This window comes from Strigops habroptila, chromosome 2 (assembly GCF_004027225.2).
Source record: "Strigops habroptila isolate Jane chromosome 2, bStrHab1.2.pri, whole genome shotgun sequence".
Classification (NCBI taxonomy): domain Eukaryota; kingdom Metazoa; phylum Chordata; class Aves; order Psittaciformes; family Psittacidae; genus Strigops; species Strigops habroptila.
This window is the reverse complement of record NC_044278.2, coordinates 62,289,922-62,317,329: the sequence shown is the minus strand read 5'-3', so window position 1 is coordinate 62,317,329 and position 27,408 is coordinate 62,289,922. Positions and strand designations below refer to the sequence as shown.

Below are 27,408 nucleotides of genomic sequence, written 5' to 3'. Positions count from 1 at the left end.
TAGATTATGAAGGTTCACACGTGTAATATATTTAGTCTGATGAGTAACAAGTTTAAAAAAATGTGTTTTTAAGATATCATAGATGATTTATTTTTTTTTACTGAACCTACCTAGAATTTTGTGGTGTCTATACCTTGGTGCAGTTCTCGCCACACTCCCAGACAGCAGTATATCAAGTGGCTTTTTTGCCTCTGGAATACTGAACTCTATGTATTTTAACATCTCTGATCTTCTGAAATGCACATGAGCTTCAAAATGACAAGCCAGTGGAGTGGCAAAAGCATATTGTACCTGAGCAATCAGGGTATGCATGAATCATCTCACTAATTGTTTAGACTGTCTTAATTTTATAACTCATGTCTTTCCTGGGACTTCTCTCATGACTTTTTACTCTTATTTGGGGCCTAGTCCTGCAGTCCCTTCCATTTGGATGAGTTCTGTCAGCCTGGCTTCTAGTGTGCTGTGATGTGTGTCTCCCCTTTACAGGGATGATAGGGAGCTTTGATGGCAAATTGCTGGGCATAAACACCTTCTTTCCGTGTGTTTTCTGCTCAATACCTAACATAAAAATTTTATACATAGAGTTAATACTACATTACTTAGATTTTAATGGGGATATTTAAAGGTCCCTGTCAGTGGTGTGCCATGCCCTGAAAATAAAATTCAACACTGCAACATTAATTAAGCCTCTAGCATTTTATTTGTGTATGTGGATATTCAACATATAGATATATATAGTTCAACTGGATGCATTTAATGCAGCCTCTTTTCCTTCTCTTTAATGTAAAATTAATACAAAAGAGTAAAATGTAAACCCTCTACATTTCAGGCAGCAGGATATTCAGTATTTCAGATGTGTAAAGGCTAGTTTCTTGCAAAATGACATTTCTTGTAGTAGTATTCTTAGAGACTTACATTTCTTACATATTCTGATAGCATTAAGGCAAAAGGGAGGAGATGGGTTGTATTTCATGTATTTGAGTTATATTACCAGAAACAGAATAAACATTCTTGTGGAAAAGTTAATTACTCACATGGCACAACATCATTATAATCAAGACAGAGCAATCAGTTCAGATAACAAACCCTATAATCAAGGTAATGTAATCAACGTAAGTAATCATCTATAACAAGCAATTAAATATCTAAATGCATCAAGCAATAACTAAAATTACAGCCTTGAATAATATCAGCTAATTGCATCATTAGAAACTTGTGTAAAAGCCAATGGCAAATCTAAGTTTTTAACTACACGAAACAGCTGGTGCAGGTTTCGTGGGAAGATCTACAGCCTCATCCTGAAAGACATTAGCTTGCAAAACTTGACTGAAGAAAAGCAGTTATATTCCAGTTCCAAGATTTGCCAGAGGTCTGGGGTGTTAAGGCAGGAGTAGGCTTCCTCATTGGAGCCTTGTGTGGCCCCAGCTCCCCTATACAGCCAGAGCAACCTCTTCTGATGACATACTGGTTTGCAGCACAGCAGCACCTGAGCAGACAGGGATGGAGTCACTCAGCAGCTCTGCGCACACCTCTTTTCTTCCTGTTACCACCTAAGCCTGCATCAGCTAAAGGCACCCGGACTGCTGAGCCTCCATGGGGATGTGCAGGGGAGTCAGCTCCCATTTCTTCTACTTGTCCCACTGCACTGTATATGCTGAAGAAGGCTGATGGCGATCTCCTCCCACCTTCATGCCAGGAAGAGTGTGCACAAAAGTCATTGAAAGAAAAAAATACTATTTGAAGATGATTTAACCACTCCTAAGAGGACTACATCCATATGAGAACAGACCTGTCTGTACACATCATAGAATCATAGAATCAACTAGGTTGGAAAAAACCTTCAAGATCATCGTCTAGCAATGGGGCAGCTCCAGCATCTGGAGGCTTTTCATTTGACTGTGGCAGTACTACCAGCCCACAAATCTCCCCCAAATAAAGGAGAGTGAGACTGAGGCTACCACTACAAAATATTTTAAATAGAAGAAAAATCAATGAGGATATATGAAGTGAGACAGATCCATGTATGTGTGGTTTTTAGCCATGACACTATACAGATACTCTAAGTACTTGCTGGTTTGCAAGACCTGAAATTAATACCTACCGCTCCCAAGCATTAAGAGAAGGGGATTCCATAGGATCTAGTCTTTCAAATTACATAGAAATCTTAAAAAGAGCCCCTGGAAAGCACAGTGTGAAGTAAACCTGGTTTGTAGCGTTTAAGCCACACCAGCTGCTTTTCCTGTTTTCAGCATTGGAGTTGGTTTATTTCAGCATAGCAGACGAGACAGGCAGGGTCCCTAGGCTGGAGCCCAGCATTTCTGGAAGAAGATTAGCTCTTAAATTCATGCAGGGCAGATGGAGAAGCACAAGAAGGGATAAGTGCTGACTTCAGTCTAGAGTGAAACATTCAGCATTGCTCTCATGGCATGACCTCACCCAAAGCACATAAACAAATATTGTCGGGACTGCATTCTAAGTATTTAAACAGAACTGGGAAGGTATAATTTGCACCAGGGGATTGCTAATGTAATTAGCAATTGCTAATTATGATATGAGTGTGGCATGGACAGAAACATCCTGTCTCTCTGTCTCGCTCTATATCACTTTGAAAGATTTGTTCAGCTGTACTTTTGGGAACCCTTGACGGGGCAATACATGCAGGAACTAAATCAACACACACTAGCCAAGTCTGCAGCTTAAGTCAAAAGAACATGTGAAAACCTAATCCTACAACTTATGGTTTCTTAATATAGTTTGTTAATTATCAGCTGAATTTTGAAAAAATGGAAAAAATGGCTCTTTTTTTGGCACTCACCCTTCCAAATCCCATCCAGCATGCCCTGTGCACTCCCCCTTCTGCCCCAGACTTTCTGTGTTGTTAGTCAAGGTGATGCTTTCAAGAGGACAAAACACAGAAGAAAAAGTAGGAAGCAAACACTAGTATCGCAGGGGAGGAAAAATGCTGAAATGCAGAAATGGAAAGACTTGGAGGACCACTTGATGAAGTAAAAGTAAACTGACATTTGGATTCAAAAGCTGATGATGAGCTTGGTGCAAATGAGCTAAAAGCTGTTAATAACTCCAGAAAAGACTCTCTTGGTGCATGGCAGGAATTATCATAGAGTCCTAGAATCATTTAGGTTGGAAAAGACCTTTAAGATCATAAAGTCTAACCGTAAACTTAACACTGCCAAGTCCACCAGTACAGTTCATTTTCTTCTCATAACTGTACTTTCCCAACTTCCTTAATTTCAAATAAATTCAGATATTTTTTTAACAATTCCTGTCCTTCAGGCATCTCTCCATAGTATTCAGGACTTTATTTTCTAGTATCTGGGCTTCCTTTCAAGTTTTGTAGCAACCACAGCATTCCAGGTTGCTGTCAGCCAGATGAGAATGAGGAAGACATAGTGAATGAGAGAGACAGAGATGCGGTGGCTGGTTCAGGTAACAGTCCTTTCAGCATCCCTGGCCCAGACTAAAAGATCACATCTGCTCAACCCAGTGCAAGTAAAGGCAAGGCACTCTCGTAAGAGCAGTCCCTGATGTTGAGGATGAGAAGAGAGAGAAGCCCACTGAGCCCCATGGTGGTGGTGGGCAGCCCCAGGGCACTGGCCTGTCCAAGGAGGCACCTTTTTCTGTGGGAGCCATGCTGCCCAGAGGTTCCTGCAGTTTAGCAATGACCCCTCTCTTCCCAGCTGCTCTCTGAAATGCAAAAGTTATGAAAATAATGCCATTACTTACAGAAATAAATTTCAGTGAGGCAAATGAGCAGTAGTAGTTTAAAAACTATCAGTAAACCGTGTATACAAAAATTTAACATCTTGTGAATAATGGGTAAGGCCTCTTGGTCTGCCAGGAGGTTAAAAGTTCTATATCAAGCAGAAGAGGAGATACAGGTCTGTAAGAAACTAGCCAGTTTAAATTGGTAATTGTAATTAGTTTATTTTCTTTTCCATCAGTTGATGTGGGTTCAGTATTTGGTAATCTGGAATTGGCTAGCTCAGGGGGGTATTATTGCTGTTCTTTTCTCAAAATAGTGAAATGATGCGAGATAAATTGTTACCTGAAATCCTCTTCTGCTCCAGAAATTGAAATCTGAAAACGGAATTGCACGTTTAGCTGCCAATCAGTGAAAGCCCAAAGCAATTGTCAAAAAACTCCACCATTGTTTCTGATTCCAGAAGGTGTTTTGTGTGGGAGATGCAAGGCTGGGGAGCAAACAGAAGTATGATGTTTCATTTCTTAAAGCTGATATCCCCTCACTGCAGTATTGGGGATACTGACCTGAACCTTAGGCTCAGATGTTCCTGAATACCTGTCTTGTCACAGCCAATATGGAAGGAAGCTTTTAATAAAATTTTGAAAATCCACTTTTTTCTTTTTTTTTTTTTTTAATTTTATTTTGTTTTTGAGTAAAAGAACAAAGATGTTTGTATTGATCACTCCTGTGAATCCCTGGGATCTCCTAGGTCTTCCTCAGGTGAGGCCATCTCATTGAGAATGTTGTTGAAAAAGGCTGAGAAACAGCTCTTGGTCAGAGACACAGGAATGACAAAAGATCTGTAGCATTTCCTCTCATTACTTGTACAGGGTGGGATGCAATCAGCTTTAGCTCAGGTCCCCAGACTCCTTTATGTTGGCACCTTCTTTCCCAGACTCCTAATATGTTGGCACCTTCTTTCATGAGATGCTTCTGTCTCTGGTCTGAAAGCTCTTGGGTCTGTATGCTCCCATGTGCCATGTGGTCTCAGAAGGTCTGTGTGAAGCAGGCACAGATACCTGTGCTCCATCTAGCCCTCCAGAAAGGCATGAAAGCTAGTTGCTAATAACATGTCTGTTCATGTTTGCATGCCTGCTTTCAGAAAGTTACCGGAAGGCCTGATCTCGAAGGGAGTGATAATCTCTAGAGCACCCAGCTGTTGGCACAAGGCTGAGCTGGCACTGAAGGGTTATGTTTTAGTTTACTTTTAGGATTAAACTTGAAAAATACTGGCAGGTCACTCTCCTATTCATTGCTAGCTATGCTGTAGATGAAAGGGACCTACAAATATGTTGTAGGAAGAAAACAAAAAATGAGAAACTTCAAGTTAATGAGACAGTAAAAATTAGTCTAGTTTTGGACTCTTCAATTTTATCTATATTCCTCATGTGCCCAGGACTGTTCTGTGGTCCCCAGGCCAAGTGGCATGGTGAAGTCCATGTCCTTACTCTTAAAGTCTCTTAGAGTCACAGGCAGTATGGCAGCATCCACATTACTCACGGGAATGGTTCCTGGCCCATGCTAAATTCTAAGCCATGCCCAGAAATTATTTTGGAAGAGTGATAGTTTACCCTGGCCAAATCCATCACAGGTACAGTTCTAACCATTTAATGGGCTAAATGATCGAGTTTCAGGCCTGGGAACATTCCCTGGCACTGATTAATCTACAATTCTATCAATGCAGTCATGGAAGCTAAGAATAAATAAATACTGTAATTGGAAAAAAACAGCCCTCACTATATAATTATTTCAATAAATTATTAGCTATGTTTTATGTCTGTAAAGTATGGCAGAAATTTCAGTCAATACAGTTTATGCTATATCTCAGTTTTCAGAAAGTGGACTTAACACATAAGGGAGATGGAATTTTCCCTATGTTATCCAAAATATATGTGTTCTCCAAGGAAACAAAAACTGGAATAGAAAAATCTACTTTCCGTACCTGAGTTAAGAGCCATACAACCTCCTCCCCACAGGCATTGTATCAAATCCACCAGATATACTGTTCAAAGAATACTTTTACACAAATGATGTATTGCAATGCTCCCACCATCAAAGAGAATGTGGTTTTTTTATTGTATGCTCTTAAAAGAAAGCAACCAACCAAACCAAAACTTCCTGTATTTGGACCAAATCTTCTCTTCCTTGGAATAAAGCCTTCCCTCTTAGCCGCCTGTTCATCACTCCCAGGTTCTAATATATATGCAAGGAAAATATCAAAATAAAAACTGTGCAAGAACAGGGAGGACTACAGTTTGCTCTGTCGGGTTCAAGGCTGAGCCATTCTGATTTGCCTGAAATTAAAGGGAATTACTGGGAGTCCAGATTTCTTTTTGACACCTCTCAAAAATTTCTAAACTTAAACTGATGGGCAGTCTGCCCATTATTCACAAACGGTCTCATACATAAATAGGTAAGAAATCATCTTTTCTAGTGCTGAGAAGGGTTGAATGAAACTCATCCATTTTTCCTTTACATCATTAAAGAAACCCAAGCATGCAACTACTTCTTTATACAGAATTCTTCCTCTTTTTGCCAGCCTACTAGTGTTTGTCCTCTTCATATACCAGCAGAGCTCTAACCGACAGATCTTTACCGCTGGCCTGTTTCCAGTTAAAGAGAGTTTCTCAAAGAAGCAGAGAAGAGGAATGCACCATTTTTTCTTTATTAATATATTAATATTGCATTAGTAATGCAGTGAGAGGTATGGCATAGCTCTGTTCCAAAAACAATGTTTGAGGAAATTCCTGATATCAAAGGATATCAAATTAGTTAAACAGAACATTGTTGCTATATACTTTAAAGCAACTCTTAATAGATGAAATATATATACTTATATATATGGTATTAAAATTAGCTCTGTCTCTACCAGTATTGCTTTAACCTGTAGAATCAAGTAGAATCAAGGACAAGTAGGTATCCTATATTCATACACAGTCTGCAGTGAGCAGTGTGAAAATATAAAGTATTTTATGAACAGTCTGTCAGGAATACTTTTATAGCTTTGAAGTATGTCTCATTTGCCTTTGTTATTAGAGAGGCCTATAAAATCCAATGGGCATTAATGCACTGTGACATTCTGTTGGATAATTTTAAAACACTTTTTAATGTCTCTCTGGTACTTTATTCATATGAACACCTTAGTAGACAGACAGACCATAGCACCTCTGTGGCATTAATATCTAATTCAAATGGAAGCTTTTACCAAGGCAACCTTTCAGCATCCCCAGTGTACCTCTACTTAAAAGCTGCATGCTTTAGGTTTTGATTTCTGTGGGTGTCTGGATAAAGTTGATGTTATCTAATTTTTGTTATTTTTATACACTCAATCATCATTCATTTATTTGCTTTGGGGTCACCAGACTGATTGCACATAAAGACAAATTTAGAAGAACAGACTGAACGCAGAAATATGGCTCTGCTAGTGCAGCAGGCTTGCTTTTCAAGATTAGGTGTATGAAGGAAAGTATCAAACCAATAAAAGGACCAATTTCTTTTTTAAGAGGAAGGAGGTGTAAAGGGTAGGAAAACTGTGTGAGCCAAGAGATCAGGGCCAAAGTGAGAGTCTTCCTGTACTTGATGGAGGCAGATTAGACAGCTTTCTCACTGACTTTAACAAGCAGTCTCTGAGGGGAGGATCTTCACATTTCAGTCTACCTCACTGTCCATTTATTTAGCCTGTACATCAGCTTGTCTGAGAGAGTATTATGAGAAACTGCCAAAGGCCTTACCAAAGTGAAGATAAACAACATCCAGAAACAGGTGAGTGAGAAGCTCCACTCATCCACCAAGCCAGTCACAGCCTTACAGAAGGCTAACATGACTCCCACTTCGTAAATCCATGTTGACTACACCCAGTCACTTTGTATCCTTGAGATGTTTGGAAGTGGTTTCCAAGATTTTTTGCTCCATCACCTTACCACCAGTGTGTAGTTCCCTGGATTCCTTTTCTTGCCATTCTTGAAGATGGAAGTGACTTTTGTTTTCTTCAAGTCCTCAGAAATCTTCCCTGAACACCATGATTTTTCAAAGATAACTGAGAGCAGCTTTGCATTGACATCATTGAGCCTCCTCACTACTCATGGGTGCATCCGATCAGGTCCCAGGGACTTCTCTGTTTCCAATCTGTTCAAATGTTCCCTAACCCAATCCTTCTCCAGCAAGGTTAAGTCTTTCTTGCCCCAGATTTTCCCACTGGTCTCCATTGAAGACCAAGGCAAGGAAGGCATTGAGTACGTTGGCCTTTACCATGTCTTTTGGTAGCAGATTGCCTGCCTTATTCAGTAGTGTGCCCATATTTTTCCTAATCTCTCTTTTGCGTTAACACAGCCATGAAAGCCCTTTTTGCCCTCTGCAGCCATTTCTGAATTGAATTCCACGTGGGCTTTTGCTTTCCTAACCCCATCCCTGCATGCTCATGTAAGTTCTCTATTTTCTTCCCTGGTGACTTGCCCCTGATTGCACTTCTTGTAGACTTCCTTTTTATGTCTGAGTTATATCAGGAACAAATTGTTCATCGCTGCAGGCCTCCATCTGCCTTTGTTTGATTTCCTGTTAGGTGGGATGAACTGTTCTCAAGTTTGGAGGAGGTAATCCTTGAATATCAACCAGCTCTTCTGGACCTTGCTGCTTTTCAGGACTATCCCATGGGATTCTTCCAAGGAGATCACTGAACAGGCCAAAGTCTCCTTTCCTGAAGTCCAGGGTTGGAATTCTGCTTTCTTCCCTGCTCCCTCCTCTCCAGATTCTGAACTCTACTGTCTCATTTTCAGGGTCGAGGCTGCCCCTGAAACATCCCTGAGCAATCCTTCCTGATCGTACATATGAGGTCCAGCAGAGCTCCTCTCCTTATTAGCTCCTTGATTACCCATGTTAGGAAGTGTTTGTTAATGCACTGCAGAACCCTTCTGGATTACTTGTGTCTTGCTGTGTTGTCCCTCCAGCAGGTACATTGTGCTTCACCCAGATACTGGGGTAAAGCACTACTTTTTAGTAGTTAAAGTACTCTGCATGAGCAGAGTCTCCAGTTGTCTAAAGGAGCCTCAGCTACTTTTTCACAATAGGACAGTCTATAGCAGACACCCACCACAATGTTGCCCATCTTGGTCTGGCCTCTAATACTGACATAGAAGCTCTCAGCTGGCTTCTCATCTGTCCATAAGCAGACCTCCATGTATTCTCACTGCTTTCTTTCATAAAGAGCAACTCTCCTTTCTGCCATACTACATGTCCTTCCTAAAAAGCCTGTATCCATCCATAGCAGCACTCCAGTCCTGTGAGTCCATAGAGCACTCCAGCCCACAGAACCTCAAACTGACTGACTGTTCTCCATGCTGTGAGTGTTAGTGTACAGACGCTTCAAAGAGTGCTAAGCATCCTACAAAAGGGATGAGAGCTTTCCTTGTGCTGTCTTATTGGTGCTTCCTTATTCATGTGCATACACTTGAAGTGGCTCTATGTAGCCTGTTATGTTGATTATGAGATTTCTTTTGTCCACATCACCCTGTTCACTTCACTTGTCTCATTAGTCAGCTACTTCCTCACTTGGATATTGTTCCTCATCTCCCTCCTTGTTGTTCCTAATTTAAAGCTCCTGTCGCCAACTGAGTAGACTGCAGGCAAAAATGCTTTTCCCCTGATTAGTCAGGTGAATCCCATGTCTTCCAAGTCCTTGATCATGAAAATACTGTCATAAAAGCCGAATTCCTGTTGCTGACACCAGATGCATAGCCAGTTCTTAATCTTCTGGATCTGCCCAGACCTCCTCAAGCCATTTTTCCTCAACAGCAGGATTGAGAGCACCACTCGAGCTCCATGCACTTGAGCATTGCCCCCTTCCAGGATCCTCCAGTATCAAACTGAAACTTATTGTTGTGAATAAGATGGACAGAAGTTTTTAATGGATTTGCTACTCATGGCAGAAAAAGCCCTTTCTACTCCTCACTCCTCTCATTTCATCCCCATGCAACAGATGAAATCAGGGTTGGAATACAATGCTCTGTGAAAGAAAGGCAGCACAGCCTTTGACTGATGCTATGCTCTCTGGGCTAGCAGAGGAACTACAGTCTTGTTAGTCCTCCGAACCAGATCTGTCCCTGGAAATCGTGGCTAAAGGCTAATGCTTTCCCAGGACTGTGGAAGAATGTCTTAATTCAGGACATGGCATGCTGTTTGTGTAGTATTTACTTTTCCTCTAGAGAAAAAGTTACTGAAACCTTTTTACACTTGTGTAATATAAATAAGTATTCTTGGATGCAGGGAGCTAACCTTTCCTTAACCCCTGGGAGCTGGTGTCCAAACTTGCTTGGGTTTGCCAGAGTAATCAGAAAGGCAAACAAACTGATGGATGAGCTTTATTCACTGACCTATCTATTTTCCTGCCTAGCTCTGCATTTTAACTGATTATGTATTTTGGGTCAGCAGATTTATACAGTTCACACTTCATTATCAAACAAGCTTAGAATACTCAGAAGTGATCTTAAGCAGTGCAGATATTTCTGCAATTTCTGGTTTATTCCTGGATGGGTCATAAAGCTTTAAAATGCAGTGAAAGTTAATCAGCACAGATTTCTCCTAACAACTTAAATAGTCATTTGCTTGTAGGTTAGCATGGAAAGAGGGGATGGCAAATAGTGGGTTTCCCTTTCCATCTTCTCTCTTGGAAGTGGTCTGACTGACAATATATAGGGGAGCACTTGAGTGCTTTTGAAAGCACAAATCAGGACTAGGTAAGGGACGGAAAGTTGAAAAAACCCTTTTTTTTTTTTTTTTCCCCAACATAAGTCATTCCCACACCTTGCTTTGGGGTAGACATCTGATCACAGAGGACTCTTCAGTTGTCAAATCCTCCCTAGGCAAATATGGTCTAGTCCTGAAACAGGCTAAGATATGCACACTCTAGCCTTCAAAGTGGCCATTCGCCAAGTTCAGAAACACACATCTTCCATCTGGCCAAGGAGATTTCATTGTGTTCTTCTTTTATATCAGCTTGTGAGAACTGTTCCAAGCAAAATATGAAATATGAGCAGTGAGTGCATCTTTTGCAATAAGCATAAATGGAAAATAAGGCAAAAACTTCCCCTTTATGCCTTCATTTCTTCATTATCCTTTGTTTTGCTTTGGGGAGTTGAATTGTGTGTAGTAGGTGGAATGCTTTAAAGAATTGGCTATTTTACTTTGTTTTCACTATGGGCATTGTTGAAATCCTTTAAAAATAAAGTCCCATATCTTGAAGACAAAGTAAATTTTTGCACTAGGTAAGAAACTGTACCAGGGAAAAGAGCAACTGGACCATTCCCATAGAGCAGTACTATTTAACATCAAGCAAGGAAGTGGTTAAATGCCAGGGGTGATGTCTTCTTAAAAGAGGTCACTAGTACAGAGGAAAACAAATGGTACTCACATGCAGAGTGAGGAAGGAAACCCTGAGGAGAGCCATTCTGGAAAGAAAGCCGACATGGGTGTGTGTGAGCTGCTTACCCAAGTGTCTGCTTTGGCTTCAGCTCCACAGAGCTGTAAGCATCTGGCATGGAGACATGGAACATGGTGCCTTTACACTTCCCCCAGACTGAGTATGTTTTTGTCTATTTTTCTCTTTACAGGAACCCAGACCTTTGTATAACAAAAGGTGCCAGTTTTATTCAAGTGGAATAGGATTCCTATATGATGCCTACCAGACAGAGGTAAACAAACTCATCTCATCACATTTGTTTCTGCTGTGCTTTGAGGGGAGGAGGGAGGCAGGTGTTTGAGAGTATGTCTGTGCATTTAGGTCAAGGGTTGATAGAAACCCTACTGTTTTTTCTCCCACAAGTGACTCCCCACTTGTCCAAGCCTCAGATGACTGCAGATCATTACAATCAGTGAGGTTTTGAGTCATCATCAGTGTTTCTATCCAGTACATTACTCTGGGACTGGAATGATTCCTAGTCCATCTATACTGTATAATAGCTGTCTGGAATGTATCTGTCACATTGGCATCTTTCTCTAAGGATGTTTTTGTAGACTTCAAGTGGAATAGGAAATATCTAAATGAATCCATTTACATTGTCCAGAAGACTTCAAATCTGTTCCATATTTATCCAGCACATGCCAAGAATGTCAGCGGTTTGAATGCAGCTTTTTTATTATCTCAGTGACATTAACATGGTCGGAAAAGTGCCCATACCCAAATGGCTAGCCTCCTGAGAAGTCCAGATTTAGTTTCTTTTCCTATATTTCATTTTATTATTGTGGTAAATTGGTGGGAGTGAAAAGAGAATCAAGCAGGGCACGACTGAGAACAGCTTAACAGTGGTATAACTTACAAGAAGCCAGATGTCCTTCATCACCATTCCTCCCATGGCTAAGAAAAAGCGTATGGGGAATGTTACCGTTAATAATTCTAGACAGTTTAGCAAAGTATATTACCAGGTGAAGAAGCTAATACTCCTTAAATCTTGCTGCTAGGGCACCCCATTGTTGATTCCAGAAAACGTATGACAAAAATTTTTCATTGACCTCCTTACCTAAAGACTTATCCAGACAAACTTATGATGTGTGACAACACCCTTTCCTGTAATCTCTTCTAAAATGTGCCTGCACGCTCAGATACAGACATGGCCTGAGAAATGCTTCTGATTCCTGTAATAAGAGTGCAGCTGGCATCACACTGAACACAAACGACTCCCTGCAGGTGACCCTAGCCTCGGGGTTCTGGCCAGACAGGTTTCCCCAGCTCTGTAGATATCTGGGTATGTCTTAAGATGGGGCACCCAGAGCTCAGTGCTCTATTCTGGCAAAACCCCCATGTCTTTTAAAAGTGTAGTTAGTTTGTAATAACATTCTGGTCTGGTTGTCTGCTGATCTAGAGTCAGCATGTGCTAATTCAGAATTAATGATCTGTGGAATTTGAACTTGGATTTTGCTTTTCCAAAGTTAGCCAGCTAGTGCGCAGGGGACGTGCTCCGCATGCCAGGCAAACACCTAACTAGGAAGGCAGATTGTTTACTGAGTGCAGGTTTCCTTTCGATTGCCATCTCTAGCCTGTGAGTGGCCTCCAGTTCATGTAGTATGCCTGTTTTGGTTCTTCAGTTTCCTCAAAGCAGAAAGAATTTGATTTTCTAGCAATAACCATGAGGTAAGAACATCTCTTCAGTTCGTGCTGAGGGGATAGACAGGCACAAACAGCCAGAATATGAAAAAGCTAAGCGCCTGGTGACTAAAATGAAATAATAGGTCTTGACATGCACAATACCCACAAATGGCCTGTTTCCACCACCCTTGCTCACACCACACAGTAGTTTGTTTATTTTGGTTTACTCAGTGTTCTCCTAAAAAGGAGAGTCTTGCTCTTTGCATGTTTTAAAAATGCAATGATAAAAACAGACAACTACAGTAACTTCCTCGGCCAATAAAAGAATATGTCTTGTAACCCAGAAGCAAGCAAAAACCATGTGTAAGGTCTTGCCATTCTCCATCTTTTGTACTTCTAGCCTTCTATAGCTTAAAGGGGCAAACTGGCCTTATTCATGCTTGGAGAGGGAAAACTACTTTGATTTCCTATCATCAGAAGTGGTCCTCAAAGACATGCATGAGAATAAACCACCTTTTTAGCAGCCCACTCCATCTTATGAAGCCCTCTAGTCTCAATCATGCATATGTAATGGCAAAGGGTATTTTAACTATGCAGGTCATAGGCCAATTTGACTACATACAGGGGTCAAAACCAAAGTCTTCAGTCCCCTCAATCCAAAACCACCAGGGCAGTCCAACAAAATAGCTGTGGTAGCAGATGCATTGGTATACTCTGCTCCAGGATTAGTTTTCAAACTGCTTTGAGAAGGAGCTGGGTGTGACATTTCAGTTACTTCTGAGTAAGCCTACCTGGTCATTGATAGTAGCACGCTCCTCTTCTGCAGTAAATTGCAGCTCGGGCTGAGGACGGCTGCAGCTGAATGTGACTTCAGGCTGACAAGCCCTTATGTGAAATCCCAGTAAGTGCAGACACAACAGAACAAGGCTGATGAAACAAGGTCCTATCTCAGGGTGAGATATTCTTCTGACAAGTGCAATGGGTCTGTACCAAGCCATAAGCTCCATTTCCAGATTGCAGCCTAGACTGAGACCATCCTTTTATAACCTAATTTCCATTCTGGGTTAGAACAGCTCATTTGTATGAGACACTAACCACAGGTACAGCCTTGCCCTGGGCAGCAAAGCAATCCCAAGGCATCATTTGACTTTAGCTTTGTTGCCTAACTTGCACGGCTGAAGCAAATTCTGCTATGGACAAGTGTGGCTAGTCTGAGACCAGCTACGAGATGAACTTTCTCTGGTGCTGAATGTATGTGTTTAAGGCTTTTCTTTGTTGGGAACAAACATACGAGGAGTACAGACTCATCAACAGTGGCAGTTTTCACACTAAAAAGGATGCACAGACCCAGAACTCGGGAGCTGGGAAACATCTGCTTTAATATCTCCTGTGGAGACAGTCCCACAGACTGACACGTTCATGGCTAAGCAGAACTGTCTGACAGAAGCTTTTCAAAAGCAGGCATGTATTTGTAAGCATGCTCCTTTTACTTTTTCATTACAGGGAATTTTCCATTCAATAATACATTTTATTTGCATTTTGTGAACAAAATACTTCTCAGTGGCTACAGTATGTTTTTTCTATCAAAATAAAAACTATAGAAAGAATATCTTTTCTGACCTGCTAGCTTTTAAAACCTGGCAGATTTCCAGGATTTCAAAGTCAATAAGCTAAAAATCTCATGGAAAAAAAGGCTTACATATAAAATATTTCAATTGGTCTGTAGTGCAAAACAAAATTGATTAATGCTTACCACACTTGAGTCATTAAAATGATTTCTTGTCTGGATGGAGAGTGGGTTACCTGTGGCTACCTTTATTGTTCTAACATCTGTCCATCCCTGTAATTCCTGCTCACACAAATAAACCTTTTCAGTTTTCTATTCAAGAGCCTGCAGTAAATGGTACTTATTTGCTGAAGTGCTCGGATCTTTTCTGAGCAGTTTTGTGTGTGGATTTGGAGACTGTTCTTCTTGTTGTTCCTAATTGTTTCCTAATTGTTTAAAGAGGGTGTTACTGAAAGGACAGAGCTCCCATTTACTGGGAGCTGTTCAGATAAATTGGCCATTTCTTTGCCCATTTCCCCACTATAATGGAGTGGCACTCTTGCGTGCTTCAGTGGCTTGCTGTGGTGTATCTCTGAAGACCCATGGTCCCTGTGTCACAGCCATAGGGATCTGTATCTCACAGCTGCAGACTCTGGGGCTCAGCAAAACAGCACCAGGCAGTGTAGCAAAGGGTTTGAAAACTCTGGCAGCCCTAGCTGCAGATTGTTGCTGGAGCCTTTGGGCTCCATAGTGCAAATGCCTGGGTTGATGTCCCAAATGAAACTCCTGGGAGCTCAGGGAGGTCCTTCTGCCCTGCAGTCATGGATTTTTGAATCTCAGGATCTCCCTGCACTGCAGCTACTGCACTCCTGGCACTGCAGTAGCTGCTGCTTTGTGGTCAGTAGCTTGATTCACATAATACTGAAACACTGAGCATAAAAGTCAGTCTCTTCTTTTTTGGCAGGTGACATGTTATACCTTAAACAGCAGGTGCCAGCTGAAAGTAAAGAGTAACACATGCTACTGCTGTGACCTGTACAACTGTGAGAAGTAAGTATCTGTGTGCAGTCAATGGACCCTGAGAAATCCTTGATTATTGTCCCTCTAAAATGATTGTGGCGGGTCCCCTTAGGGCTGGAGAAGCAACACAAGGGGCTTGTATGCTGGGCAATCCAGTTCCTCTGAGACTGAAGTCCTGATGCCAGCAGAGAAGAGGTCAGGGATTGAGTATTAGTGTTGGCGTTATTTCAGTTTCTTTTTCTTTAAATATGTCCATAAGCTCTTTGCTGTGTGATCAAAATCAACCATTTAGTCATAGCCCTGTCAATATTTACTGTTACTTACTGTTACTTACTGATCTTACAGTATCTAACCCCATTAGATTTAATAAATCTTTTTCTTTTTTTTCCCCCAACCAAACTGGGGGAAACAAAATTATTAGGAACATAGGTGTCCATAAGCAGGATCATATTGTAGGTATATGCAGAGCGCTTTTGTTAGCAACAGCCTATGTAGGCATGGGATTTTGCTAAATTATCGTAGGTTAGATACAGAAGGTCTTGTGTTTTCTGCAGCTGTTCATTTGACTTCGTCATTGCCAAAGCATGACCTGTCAGAAGATAAGAAAGGAAATGTCTGGACATGCTTATAAGATCAGCTGAAGGTTAGCACAAGGTTGCCAAGCAGTGATTTAACAGGAGTAAAAAAGGTGGTAAGGAAAAACTACATCACAGCAAAGCGCAAGGGTTTATGATGTGGAAGAGAGATGAAATGAACTCGCATAACTGACTGGCCACCTGGAACATAGAGATTTCAACTGCAAGCAGCATCATGTCTTGCCATACATAAGAAACTGAAGAGAATTTCCCAGAGCACATCTGCCTGACTCATCCTCTGTGCACCTTAGTATCATCTCACCATTCACTCTCATGTAACCTCTGCAATCCACTACAGTTTACCCACAGCCACTCTTCTTTCTTTCCCTCTGTGTATTTCTCATCTTTCTTCCTTCCTACATCTCTTGTTTTATTTTGGTTTTGCCTCCTTTTCACATGCTAGCAGCCTTGAATAACCCCAGTCCTCTGTAAGTCTTGGCTAGCATGCTGCCAGACATGAACATTTTAAGTGTAGGCGAATGAGGCTTGCACAGCGAGGCATCCACACAAGGCCTGCCTCAACTAGAGAAGCACAATGAAATATGGTACAAGAGGGAAGTAATCTATTCATGCGTATGTATCATGCACACATAAGCGACATAGTGAGTGCAGGACTATAGAATGGATTAAAAACCAGTATGAATGTTAGAGTCTTTTGCTTGTGTAAGAAATGTTATATCTGGACATGATGGAGGTATACAAAACAAATGAAATGGGAAAGGTAGAGTATGCACAACATTGGTTCCTTTTCTATGATAGACAAATGATGGAATATCATAGTTGCAATGAAGTATGTTTACACTGAGAATGCTTTCTTCCATGGTACACAACTAACTGCTGCATGTTAACACTTAATTGAAAAGCCCAACCCAATACAGAAAAGAACAGGGGTCTTAAAGGGGTGAAAGCATTCGGAGTTATCAAATGAAGTAACTGAAACTCTGTTGCTTAAAACATAAGGTAAGAAGGAGAGATCAGGAATACTCCCCCTCCAGATGGAGGTTCTCAGTGCCATTTTTCTAGCACATTGGGTTTGTCTGAAACACCCAAGACTGATCACTGCTGTAACAGTATTCGATGATATAATTAAACATGCCATTATCAGCAATCCACAGCAGGCAGGAAGATCATATGGCACTGGCATAGGCAAATCCAGAGTAAAGGAACAGTCACACTGCTCCACAGTCCTGGCAATTCCAGTTCATGCGACAGCTAGAGAGAAGTAGCAGGAGACACAGTCACACAAAGTGACTTAGTGTCAGCCATGCAACAGACCGATACACAGGCAGGATCACAAGTCAGATTTCCTCAAACTCATGGCAGCTGAAGCTACAGGTTTCATGACGAGCCTATTTATTTAAGGTTGGCTCATCATAGTGCCCAAGTGAATTCAACAGTAGCGGATTCACTATGGCAGAACCATGCCCCAAAACAAATGATTGGACATTTCCAGGAACTACTGTGCTTGGCTTGGTTGTTTCCAGAAATGTTATTACAGGTTTCTCCATGTGCTACCTTCCTCTACAGAGCTTTCCCTAACCACCGTCTCCACTGCTGCCCCATGTGCTGTGAGTGGAGGAACAGAAGAGTGAGCACAAATTGCTCACTCCTGTTTTCTCCATAATCTGATGGCAAGTTCCTAACAGTGCAAAAACAGACTCGGCATTTAAAAGATCTTTCCAACTCAAATAGCTCTAGGAGCCCATTAGTGGGATAGCATTAAGGCAAGTACTGGAAAGAGCTGCAGGAAACTGTGGTTTCAAATTTTGCAGTAGGATACTTCTGACTTTCAGCAGGACAATGAGGATTAACTTCGCAACATGCCTGATTTACAATAACCAGTGCAGTGTAGAAATATGAGCAAAGAAAGATTTCTGGATAGTACAATCCATAGTGTAAGGGCACATCTTTATAATGTACTGTGTTGCATCTGTTAATTTGGAACCACAGACACCATAAACAAATGTAGCCAGCTGGCAAAATCTTCCTTTCTGTGGTTGAATTAATGCTTAAGCAACTTGCCTTCCTCAGTTCCAGAGATGCCAGCAAATTTCCAGGTGAGCTGGGGGAAAAAAAGCAATGCTAAGCATGCTTTAGCTGGTAGCTAAATGGCAAGGGCAGCATCCATATGCCAGGACTGTGCTTGTGTTCAGAGACCCTGAGCAAAAAAAAGAGAGTCCCTGCTGGTACATCACACTGATCAGCCAAGCTAGGGTTGGTATTAGTTGGACTCATTTAATGCTGGCATTAGTAGAGCCAATTTTTGTCTACAGTAGAGCTTTCTCCAATTCATCTGAGCAGTGTTTGGTAGGAGCATGGATGAAGTACTTCACCAAAGAGGAAAGTAGGGGGTTCAGATCCTCTGGTGCTCTGCATTATGTGCAAAACCATTCCCACCAAAGTGACATTGTCTGCATTTCCTTTCAGTTCAGAGCAGTCCTCCAGCTACTATGAATTTCTCGGCGTGAGCAGCTGCCAGGACGTGGTTCACCTGTACAGGCTGCTGTGGTCCTCCACAGTCCTCAACATCATTGGCTTGTTCCTGGGAATTATTACAGCAGCCATTCTTGGGGCATTTAAAGACATGGTAAGGCGCACAGTCTTTTGCCTTATGTGGGGACTTATGTGCTTGCTGATGTTATCAAATGGGTTAAAACCAAGGAAGTGTAACTGCGCAAAGGAGGCACTTTAAACATGTTTCCTGTGTGATCTGGGATTCTGGAGTCATATCTTTAGGCTAAGCTGTTGCCAGCTGCTCACAGCTAAGTAGGTCAAGCCTGGTCAAATATATGAATGGAAGAGAAAAAACAGATGTCTGTGTGAACAGATGCTGGCGATTCACTTAGCGGCATCTATTTTTCCTTCTAATTCAGAACTGAATGTGTGGGCCAGCACAGAATTTGAGGATGCTGGTCTGTAGCTGACATGTAAAACTCAAGTCCTAGGTGTGACTATTTAACCTCGGGTTGTTCTTTTCCCAAGAATGGGGATTAACTCTGAAGTACCACTCAAGTTCTTATTTTAACAGTCATATTTAGGTCACATTAACCTAAAGAATGCCACACTCTAGCTGCTCTTTGTGGCACACCACCATCTTGTACTGATGTGCACCACTGCATTCAGAAGAGGCCGTGTGCTAGGAGGGATTCTGTAATACACTGAGTCATCTCCCTAGATTTTCTGATAGAAGGGTGAAAGTAGCTGTTCTTGGGATTATCACTGTCAGTAGTCATGTTTGCTAAAGCAGTGCCTAAAGACCAATCAAGTAGCTCATGATTTACTAGGCACTCAGAAGAGTAAACGGTCCCTGCCCAAAGAGCTTCCAAACTAAATGGGCAGAGGCGTGGGGATGAAGATGAAATGCAGGAGCCAAAGGGAGGTGTGACAGCAGCACAAGTCATCTTAGATTTGTAGTATTTCTGGTGACTATTCCAGAGGGAACATAAAGGCAGGTGAAAGGAAAGGAGAAGGATGAAGCAGGGAAGAGAAAGCAAGAGAGATGGGTGAGATGTGCACTAGGGAGGGCAAACTAGAAGGAAGGAGCTGCTCAGACCTGGCAGCCAGTGAGCCAAGGCTGTGCTCTGACTACCCAGCGACCCTTAGCAAGCATGTCCATGCTATCCACAACATGTGTTGGGTGCTTAAAACTATGTAACAGACCAGGCCCCTATGAATTACTTGAAATTCACCTTTTTTAAGTCACAAAATGTTTGCTCTCTAGCTTAAGGCAAACAAGCACACTTGTAAGCCTTCACATGTAAGAAGTGTGCAGCTGAACTGTCCTTTATGTGAGGGGACTCTTGCAAGGAGTTGATAACAAATTGGAGCAAAACAGTGAAGAGTAGTGGCTGCCTGATGGACAGGAGTGGAAGCAGCATTCCCAGCTTAATTAATCCCGTCCCTGTGAGAGGAGCAACGGCAGAAGGGGAGCAGAAACAACCACAGTGGGAAATGTGGGGAAGAGCAGCTACATGAGGAGGAGAAGGCAGGCATCATTTACACTAAATCCTTGGTACAGCACTGCACTTTTCCAGTGCTGCTAGGTATTTTCCTCTGCCTAGCAGATGGGTGCAAGTATCTCCACTAAGGGCACCTGAGGGAGTTGCTAGTGCTCCCCTGAGATGGGAGAGGGTGCAGAGAGCCAGCCTGAGCCTAATCTGTCTTGTGCAAACAGAGGTTTATGTGAGATTTGGGCTAATGCTTTGAGCTCCAGCCCAGGCACACCTCTAGGCTGCGCAGGGGCCATCACTGCACTGCTTGTGCCAGGGATACCAAGCCAAGGAGACATTCCTGGGAGAACTGGGGCTTCCATGACCTGGCACATTCCCTTGCTAGGAGGCAAAGCCTGGGTCAAGGTCTGGGTCCTCTGACTGGGTGGCATAAAGCTGTGCAAGGAAATAGCAGCAACACCAGATCTGCAGCTTCCCCCCAGACTCTGCTGGACAGAGTCTGTCGGGGCTCCAGCTAAAAACCTGACCTGAATAAGCTGTTTAATGTCCTCTCTGCAGTGGGAGCAGAAAAAAAGCCCTCACTAGCTTAAGGGAGAGATGAGTTTGTGTCAGTTACCTTAGCACAGGAGCCATGCTATGCTTGTGGAGGTCTTACTAAAGTAGTAATCCAAAATGCAATGACTGCTCCTTCTTTCTGCCTGTGCTTTTTCAGGGTCCTTTTGAGTGACATACCAGAGCTGGTTTGCTAATCTGCTGCTCGCTTTTGTTTCTAAAGGAGTAATGCTTGGGGAAAGACAGGGACCAAGAAAACATGAGCAGAAGAGGGAAAGAAAGGGTCATGAGACTGAAATACAAAAAACCACAACTTCAAAGTGTGTGGGAGAACAGTTTTCTTTCAGAATGTCACCTTCCCACAGAAATGCTCACTGGCATTTTGCAGGGAGAGCTGCAAAGCCCACTGAAACGCCTCAGGGCATTGCTCCAAGGTTGACTTCCAGAAAACACAGGGCCAGGCTCAGTAGTGAAACAAAAAACATCATGTTTATCTCTGGGGAACGTTGGCAGCCAAAACATGTTTCAAAGGGGAGAGTTTGCAAAACAGTGCTGTTGCCTCTAAACCCATCACATTTCCTGGACAAAAAAACCACGAAGTGTTGTTTTGGTTATTGCGGGTTTTCTTCCTTGTGACAAATTCCTTGCAGACCCTGGCACACTCCCCATGCTGCCTGCCAGAGGGCTGTGCTGGCTCAGCGAGAAACATTTCAGGCTCCCCTGGCCCCCAGGGTGTCAGCTCTCAGTGGCCCCTGTGTCCTCCATGGGGCTGTCCTCCATGATCTGCTGGGTGCTGGGGAACTGCAGTGGTTATGACGGTACTCTCCTTTTCAGATCTACACAGTGTGCTTGGATATAGGATGCTGGCTGGGCAGCCACCTTTAATTAAAAGCAGATTACCATATAATGTAAATGGAAGTATGTACTTGGAGTATCCAAAATGGTAAAACAGACACCATGATTATTTCTTACAGATGACAGAGGTAAAGAAATGCATGGAAAACTCCACTTACTGGTACTAAGAGTTAATCTACATCCCTGCCCCAGTATTCATCTGATGACTTGTAGATGTTTTCCTGACACACCTTGCCAAGGAATCTGCTTACCTTGGGTTTAGGGTTGCATCAGTCAGAACTACTGATGGTCCTAGGGGGAGGTTGCTGGCTTTTTCAATTAGTCTCCTTCTTGGAGTTCTCAAGGGAATCTAAACAGATTAAACATCATTCCCTTATCCCTCTCCTCATCCCTACTCTAAAAAATGAAAACAAAATGAACCCCTAATTAGTGAGCTACATGCCATGTGTTCATGTCTTAGCACTCGTGCAACTACAGGTGCAGCCTGACATTAAAAGTGGTTGTAGCTCAGAAATAAATGCTTTGGCAGGGCTGTGTCAGACCAGTGAGCTGACCTGCCTTTCTCTGCAGTGCACAGCACAGCACAAAGTGAGCAGCAGCTCAGACCCTCTAGCTACAGCTTGGTTTCCCCATGCTCAAAGTGCTGGCAGCACTCTCTGGCCAGTTCATAGCTCCTTATCTCTTTGACTTGGGTGGTGGTTCACTTTAAAATGTCTCCACCTACCCTTATATTTTATGTGACTAATTTAACATAGTGTCATTACTGGAATACTTGATAGAAGCATCTAACCAGCTTTAATACCTGCAAATCATTGCTGGCTCCAGGCTGAGGCCAGATAGCCTGATAATAAGGTACTTTAATCAGCGGATTTGGGGTGTCTTCTAGGACTGTTGAGGTCTTCATCCTTAGCAATTAGAGCGCTGCTGCTGCAGATGCAGAGAACGTAAGAGGGCTGAGAGAGGTTCCTGGGAGAAGGGCAGCAGCACCCAAACCAGAAAGTTGGTGACAGATGCCAAACAGGCATCGGTGTTTCACATTGGGCAAAACAAGTGTTTCTTACTGTGTTTATGTCCATAGCCAGAATGATCTGATCACTCCAGAGCCTCACTTTTCTGAAGAAGGTGATGCTCTGGGCACAGGTCCAGCCCCAGCCCGGGTGGGCCATGTTGCTGGCCTGAAACCTTTGGGTCTGAGGCAAACCCGTTAGATGCCTCTCACTACTCTGTTCTGAAAGGCAATGTCCCTTTCTTTCTCCCCACCACATCCACACAGCAGGGTGGGTAGAAAGGAGGTGTTTTGAGTAGGATACCTTGAAGATGAGAGACTTGCCTTCTCGCATAAGATAGATAGGCTCTCTGCTTTTGACCCCAGCCTTTCTCTGTACCAGCTCCTGGGGTGCTAAGTTTCTCCAGAGAGCTAAAGCCTAGATTGTCAGGTAACCTCATGTGGTACATCAGTGACCTAGATGATGTTTTCCATGTACAAACACAATTAATATACCTCTTTCTCAATCACAGAGATATCTCTCACTATCTCCAGAGGATATAGTGGTTTATGTCTCTCACTGAAAAATCTGAAAAGAAATGCCAAAAGAAAAAAAAAAAAAACAACCTGGCCGCTGCTTTTAGCACTTGTCTGGCAAACACCATATTTTATTATTCGGTAAAAAGAAAATTCCATGCTCTCACATGTAGAAGAATCTGCTAATAAAAACAAAGGAGAGTAAAGAAACCACTGGATTTGTCTCGCTTTGCAAAGCAAAAGGACATGAAAATCTTTCACAGAAAGCTCTATTGTCCTTCACAAATGGTTATATAGCACAGGGGTTTAGGCTTTGACACAAGCCCCCCTTCTCATTCAGTTTTTGCTCTCTTTTTTCTTTCCCCAAGTTGTATTAGCGGGTTTAATATGAACTATTACTTCTTCCTGCAAACCTCATATCACATTGCAGTTAAGGGACATGCCAATAAAGCCACAAGATATGACGAAGGATTTTATGAAATACAAATGAGATATGCACATGGTGGGGTGTTACTGGACAGCCAGCAGCAAACTCCATTTCAGAAGACAGAGGGAGCTGTGAAAGAAGAACAGGTGGTCTGGAAAGGGAGATCTTTGTAGATCTGTGTAGGAAAGCATAGAGAAAATACACGAGAGCGTCAGGTAGTTGCTATTGGAAAGGGTCTGCAGCAAATTGTGAAGGACTGGATGTTTGGTGCTGGAGTGAATAAGAAGAGGTGGTCAAAGCTCTTCAGGGTGTCTCAGGTATGGAGTACTGCCAGTGCTTCCGTAACTGGTGCTTGGGAAGCACCAGCAGTCTTTTTCCAAGGAAAGAAGATTAAAATAGCTGTGTATTTCTGGTCAGAAAATTCACTCCAGATACACCCTGCTCTCATTCTGTCTGCTCCTTGGTTTGTGTCCTTTTTTTTTTTTTTTTTTTTTTGGTAGTACCAGTACTGTGTTGGAAAGTAGAAAGTTGTTAAATTGCCTAGTTCCTGGTGTTAGGACCAGTTCCTGCTCCAGCCCCCTCTGTGCTGTGCTGATACATTGTTGTCTTCTGTGCTCAACAGGTACCTCTGTCCCAAATTGCTTTCAGTGCTGCTGCACCTCCGCCTCAGATCCTGTACAATCCTGCCCAGCAGATCCTGACATACGCTGGATTCTGTCCTTCTGCAGCAACTATATCTACATATCCATCCTACCCACTACCTCTTCAGGTACAGTACAGAATGGCACCCTTCTTACTCCATCAGAAAAGCATAAGCTGCTACTCAGTACAAACTCTGCAGTGGCAGATCTTGGCTCCTGGGGGTTTGAAACGAGGCAAGGACATGATGATGATCCACACCAGTGAATTGTTAGCATGTTCCTGGTATGGGTTTGGCCCAGACCACCTAACAGTCTCCCAGCAACACTCAAGAAGGGGTCAGAAGATGACAAGAGCAATGGACCATTCCCAGTAGAAAGTGTGCATACAGACTGTATGGCAACAGGTGATAACAGGAATGCATTTGACAAGGATTTAACCAGCATTTCACTCGTTTACTATGGCATGTGCTAACAAAAACCAGGCGTACTGTTTTGGTGGTAAAAGTTCAGCTGTAGGGATGCGATATGTACTGTGCCAGTTGGCTTCACAGCCAGAGAACAGTCCTTGGCATGTCTTATTTATTAACACAAATGCAGCCAGACGCTTTTGGAGACCAGGGGTTGAGAGGAAAAAAGAACATCTCTTTTTGTTTGCTGTTAGTTAAAAGCTGTGCTGTTCTGCAGAGTTCAGTTAGCACGTAGCCAAGAGCAGAGAGAGAAGGGGATAGAAACAGGTGAAAGAAAACGATTGAGCTGAAAAGATGCATGTAAGTAGTCATGAGGATCAGTTGTAACTGTTCAGTCGTGTGTCCACTGAGAGACTGAAATATATCACATTTACCCTGAATTCTTAACTGCATTCCAAAATAAACATAGTTCTTCACCTACATTTCTACTTACTCTAAGAACTGTGTTCATTTGTCTTCTCTCCCTTTCAAAACATTCAGAGGCAGGCACCACCAGCTGTCCCCATGCCAGGAGAGGTTAGCAAGAAGCACTGGGCTCCAGAAGGGAAAGCACTTAATCTTTTTTGTGGGGTGGGGGGAGGGAGGGAGCAAGCTGCCTTCCTACATGTATGAGCTCATTACATTGTAGTTTGGAGAGAAGTAATTTCTGCATCAGTGTAAAAGTTAAAAAAGTCAAAATAAACTTACTCAGAGCTACAAATGGTGAATGTCAGAAGCAGGCCTGATGAGGAACAGCCAGAACCTTAACCATCATCTGCTTCCATTACTTGAGAGCTGAGTGCTCCAAGCAGTGCCCAGCTGCTGGATTCAGGTCTTCAACAAGCCCTGCTCAGCTAGTTCTAGTCCTTAACGCAACTAGAGGCCCTGGGGCTTGAATTCATTTGGCTAAATGCAGGGGCTGTTGGCATGTAGGCATCAAATGATGCCTGATAATGAGATCAGGTAGTTGCGTGGTGCCTCCAGGAGTCCTGTAGTCCCTGTGTCACATCTGTGTGGATGTCTGGGATATCCCATGGCATCCCAAAAGGGCAGCTAAACACTTACATGCCGGCAACTGAATTAAGCTTTAGCTGTCGATAGTGTAGGAGACCCTGCCTGAGCTGTTCTACCCTTCAGAGTTCACAGGGAGAGCCATACATGGATTATCTCAGACTAAAGATGTATGATGTGAGTGCTATAAATGCACCCTAGAGGCCTTTCCACTGACTAGGGGTGGGATTCAGTTGCATTGTGTCACTATGCAGTGCATTTAGATGTCTGTGTTCTTGAGCCTTCAACTGAGATGTCAAAATCTGAGGCTGAACTTTGTATCCTAGGGATGCAGTCCAGTTGCCTAAAGATATGGCATCTGAGATGGCCTAATATTTGCAAGACATCCATACAGGGCTGGTTGATGTAGGCCAAGGTCTGCATGAATCTTGCATATATTTCTGGAGCAGCTGGCAGAGGGTGCCACTGAGCACCTCAAAAAGCATAATGTTTTGCTTCCATGTAGACCAAGATCCACATACGGGCCTCAGGACACGTTCCTTCTCAGCGTTCCCTGTGACTTGCTGAAGCTTTGGCTAAACACTGTTCCTAAGCCCCTGCATTTCATATTGCCCTGCATCTGCCCCCAGTTGGAACAGGGTCACACGTGGTGGTTCAGTACAACAAAAGAAGCAAAACCCTTTTCAGATAAGAGTTCGGAGGGAAAAAAGATTTGATGTGAGTTAATGAAGTTAAGCTGTTAGCAATTAATTACCAACTAACAACTGTAGTTTGAACCCTTCCCTCAACCAGAGGAAATCCACAGCCATGGTTCCTCCTCCTGGGAATATATCCCACCTCAGAGTAGTCTGGCATGCAACACACCAGTGTTGCTCTGAGTGGTGCTCTGCTTGCAACAGCTGAAGTTCCTTAGCTATAAACTTGAGTTCACCTGTGGCTCCCAGATTGAGCAGATTCATTCCTAGTCCTCTGCTGAATCCTGTATCTATCTCACTGCATAAACATTTGCTGGAGAGGAAAAGTCTTTTAGAAAATCACAACCTGAGCTGGTGGTAAATGCTCCTCCATTCACCTCATGCTTCCTTGTCTACAAGCAGAAATCAGCCAAATGCAAAAAAGAAAAGGTGATAACAGGAATGCATTTGACAAGGATTTAACCAGCATTTCTTTTGTTTACCATGGCATGTGCTAACAAAATCATTCATCCCTTACTAATGCAGTTCAGTCACAACTAGTCTTGGTAACGGGTTTGCCAACTGGTCAGGTAAATGATTAGCTGTGCAGGGACTGGTGGTGATGACAGCAGTAAGGGTTGTGCCAGTCATTCCTGCCAGAGAACTCATTACAGAAGCTATTCCAGGCAGACAGATGGAAAGAGTGGCTGCAGTTTGAGGGAGTAGGGAAGCAACAACTCCAAAATCAATAAATAAATTTTAAAAAAACCCAAACCACCCAAAAATGCAACAACTGGAGCTGATCTAGCTAACAGGCTTGTCAGTATATCTGCACTGCCTTGTTGGGAATTAAAGGGTATAATCAACCTTCCTGTCAGGACGTCCCCATTCTCACTCACCAAGTCACGCTGTGGTATAAATGCAGGACAACATTCTCCTCTCCTGCTCACCTGGAGCCCCGTGAAGAAGCCAGGCACCACGGCATGGGGTCTGCCAGCCCTGGGCAGCTTTGAGATACCACTGTCCAAGTGCCAACCCTTATACTGGCTTCTAGATTGTGGCTATTAATTTTTGTATTTCTTTTTTTAACAGCAGGGAGCATTTGCCTGGATTTTTCATTTCCCTGAAAAAGATCCATGACTACTATTGTTTTCGTTTGGTTTTTTAAATTCTGGACACTTTAGGCCTGAACCTGAGGAAAGCTGAGCATAGCTCTTCTGATGGAGCCCATGGACTGGCATGTGCTGGCATATGAGGGGAAGAGCAAAATCCTGACCCTCTTGAAATCAAAGA

At 42.8% G+C, this 27,408-nt stretch overlaps 1 protein-coding gene across 1 annotated transcript in view; it reads left to right on the top strand.

Moving 5' to 3' along the window:
* TMEM255B (transmembrane protein 255B) overlaps positions 1–27,408 on the top strand; it is a 71,871-nt gene that overhangs the window by 43,118 nt on the left and 1,345 nt on the right. Inside the window, exons 7-10 of the mRNA XM_030477561.1 lie at positions 11,365–11,445; positions 15,347–15,432; positions 18,465–18,624; positions 23,966–24,112. Coding sequence (XP_030333421.1) covers positions 11,365–11,445; positions 15,347–15,432; positions 18,465–18,624; positions 23,966–24,112 — 474 coding nt within the window. The remainder of the gene's footprint in view (positions 1–11,364; positions 11,446–15,346; positions 15,433–18,464; positions 18,625–23,965; positions 24,113–27,408) is intronic.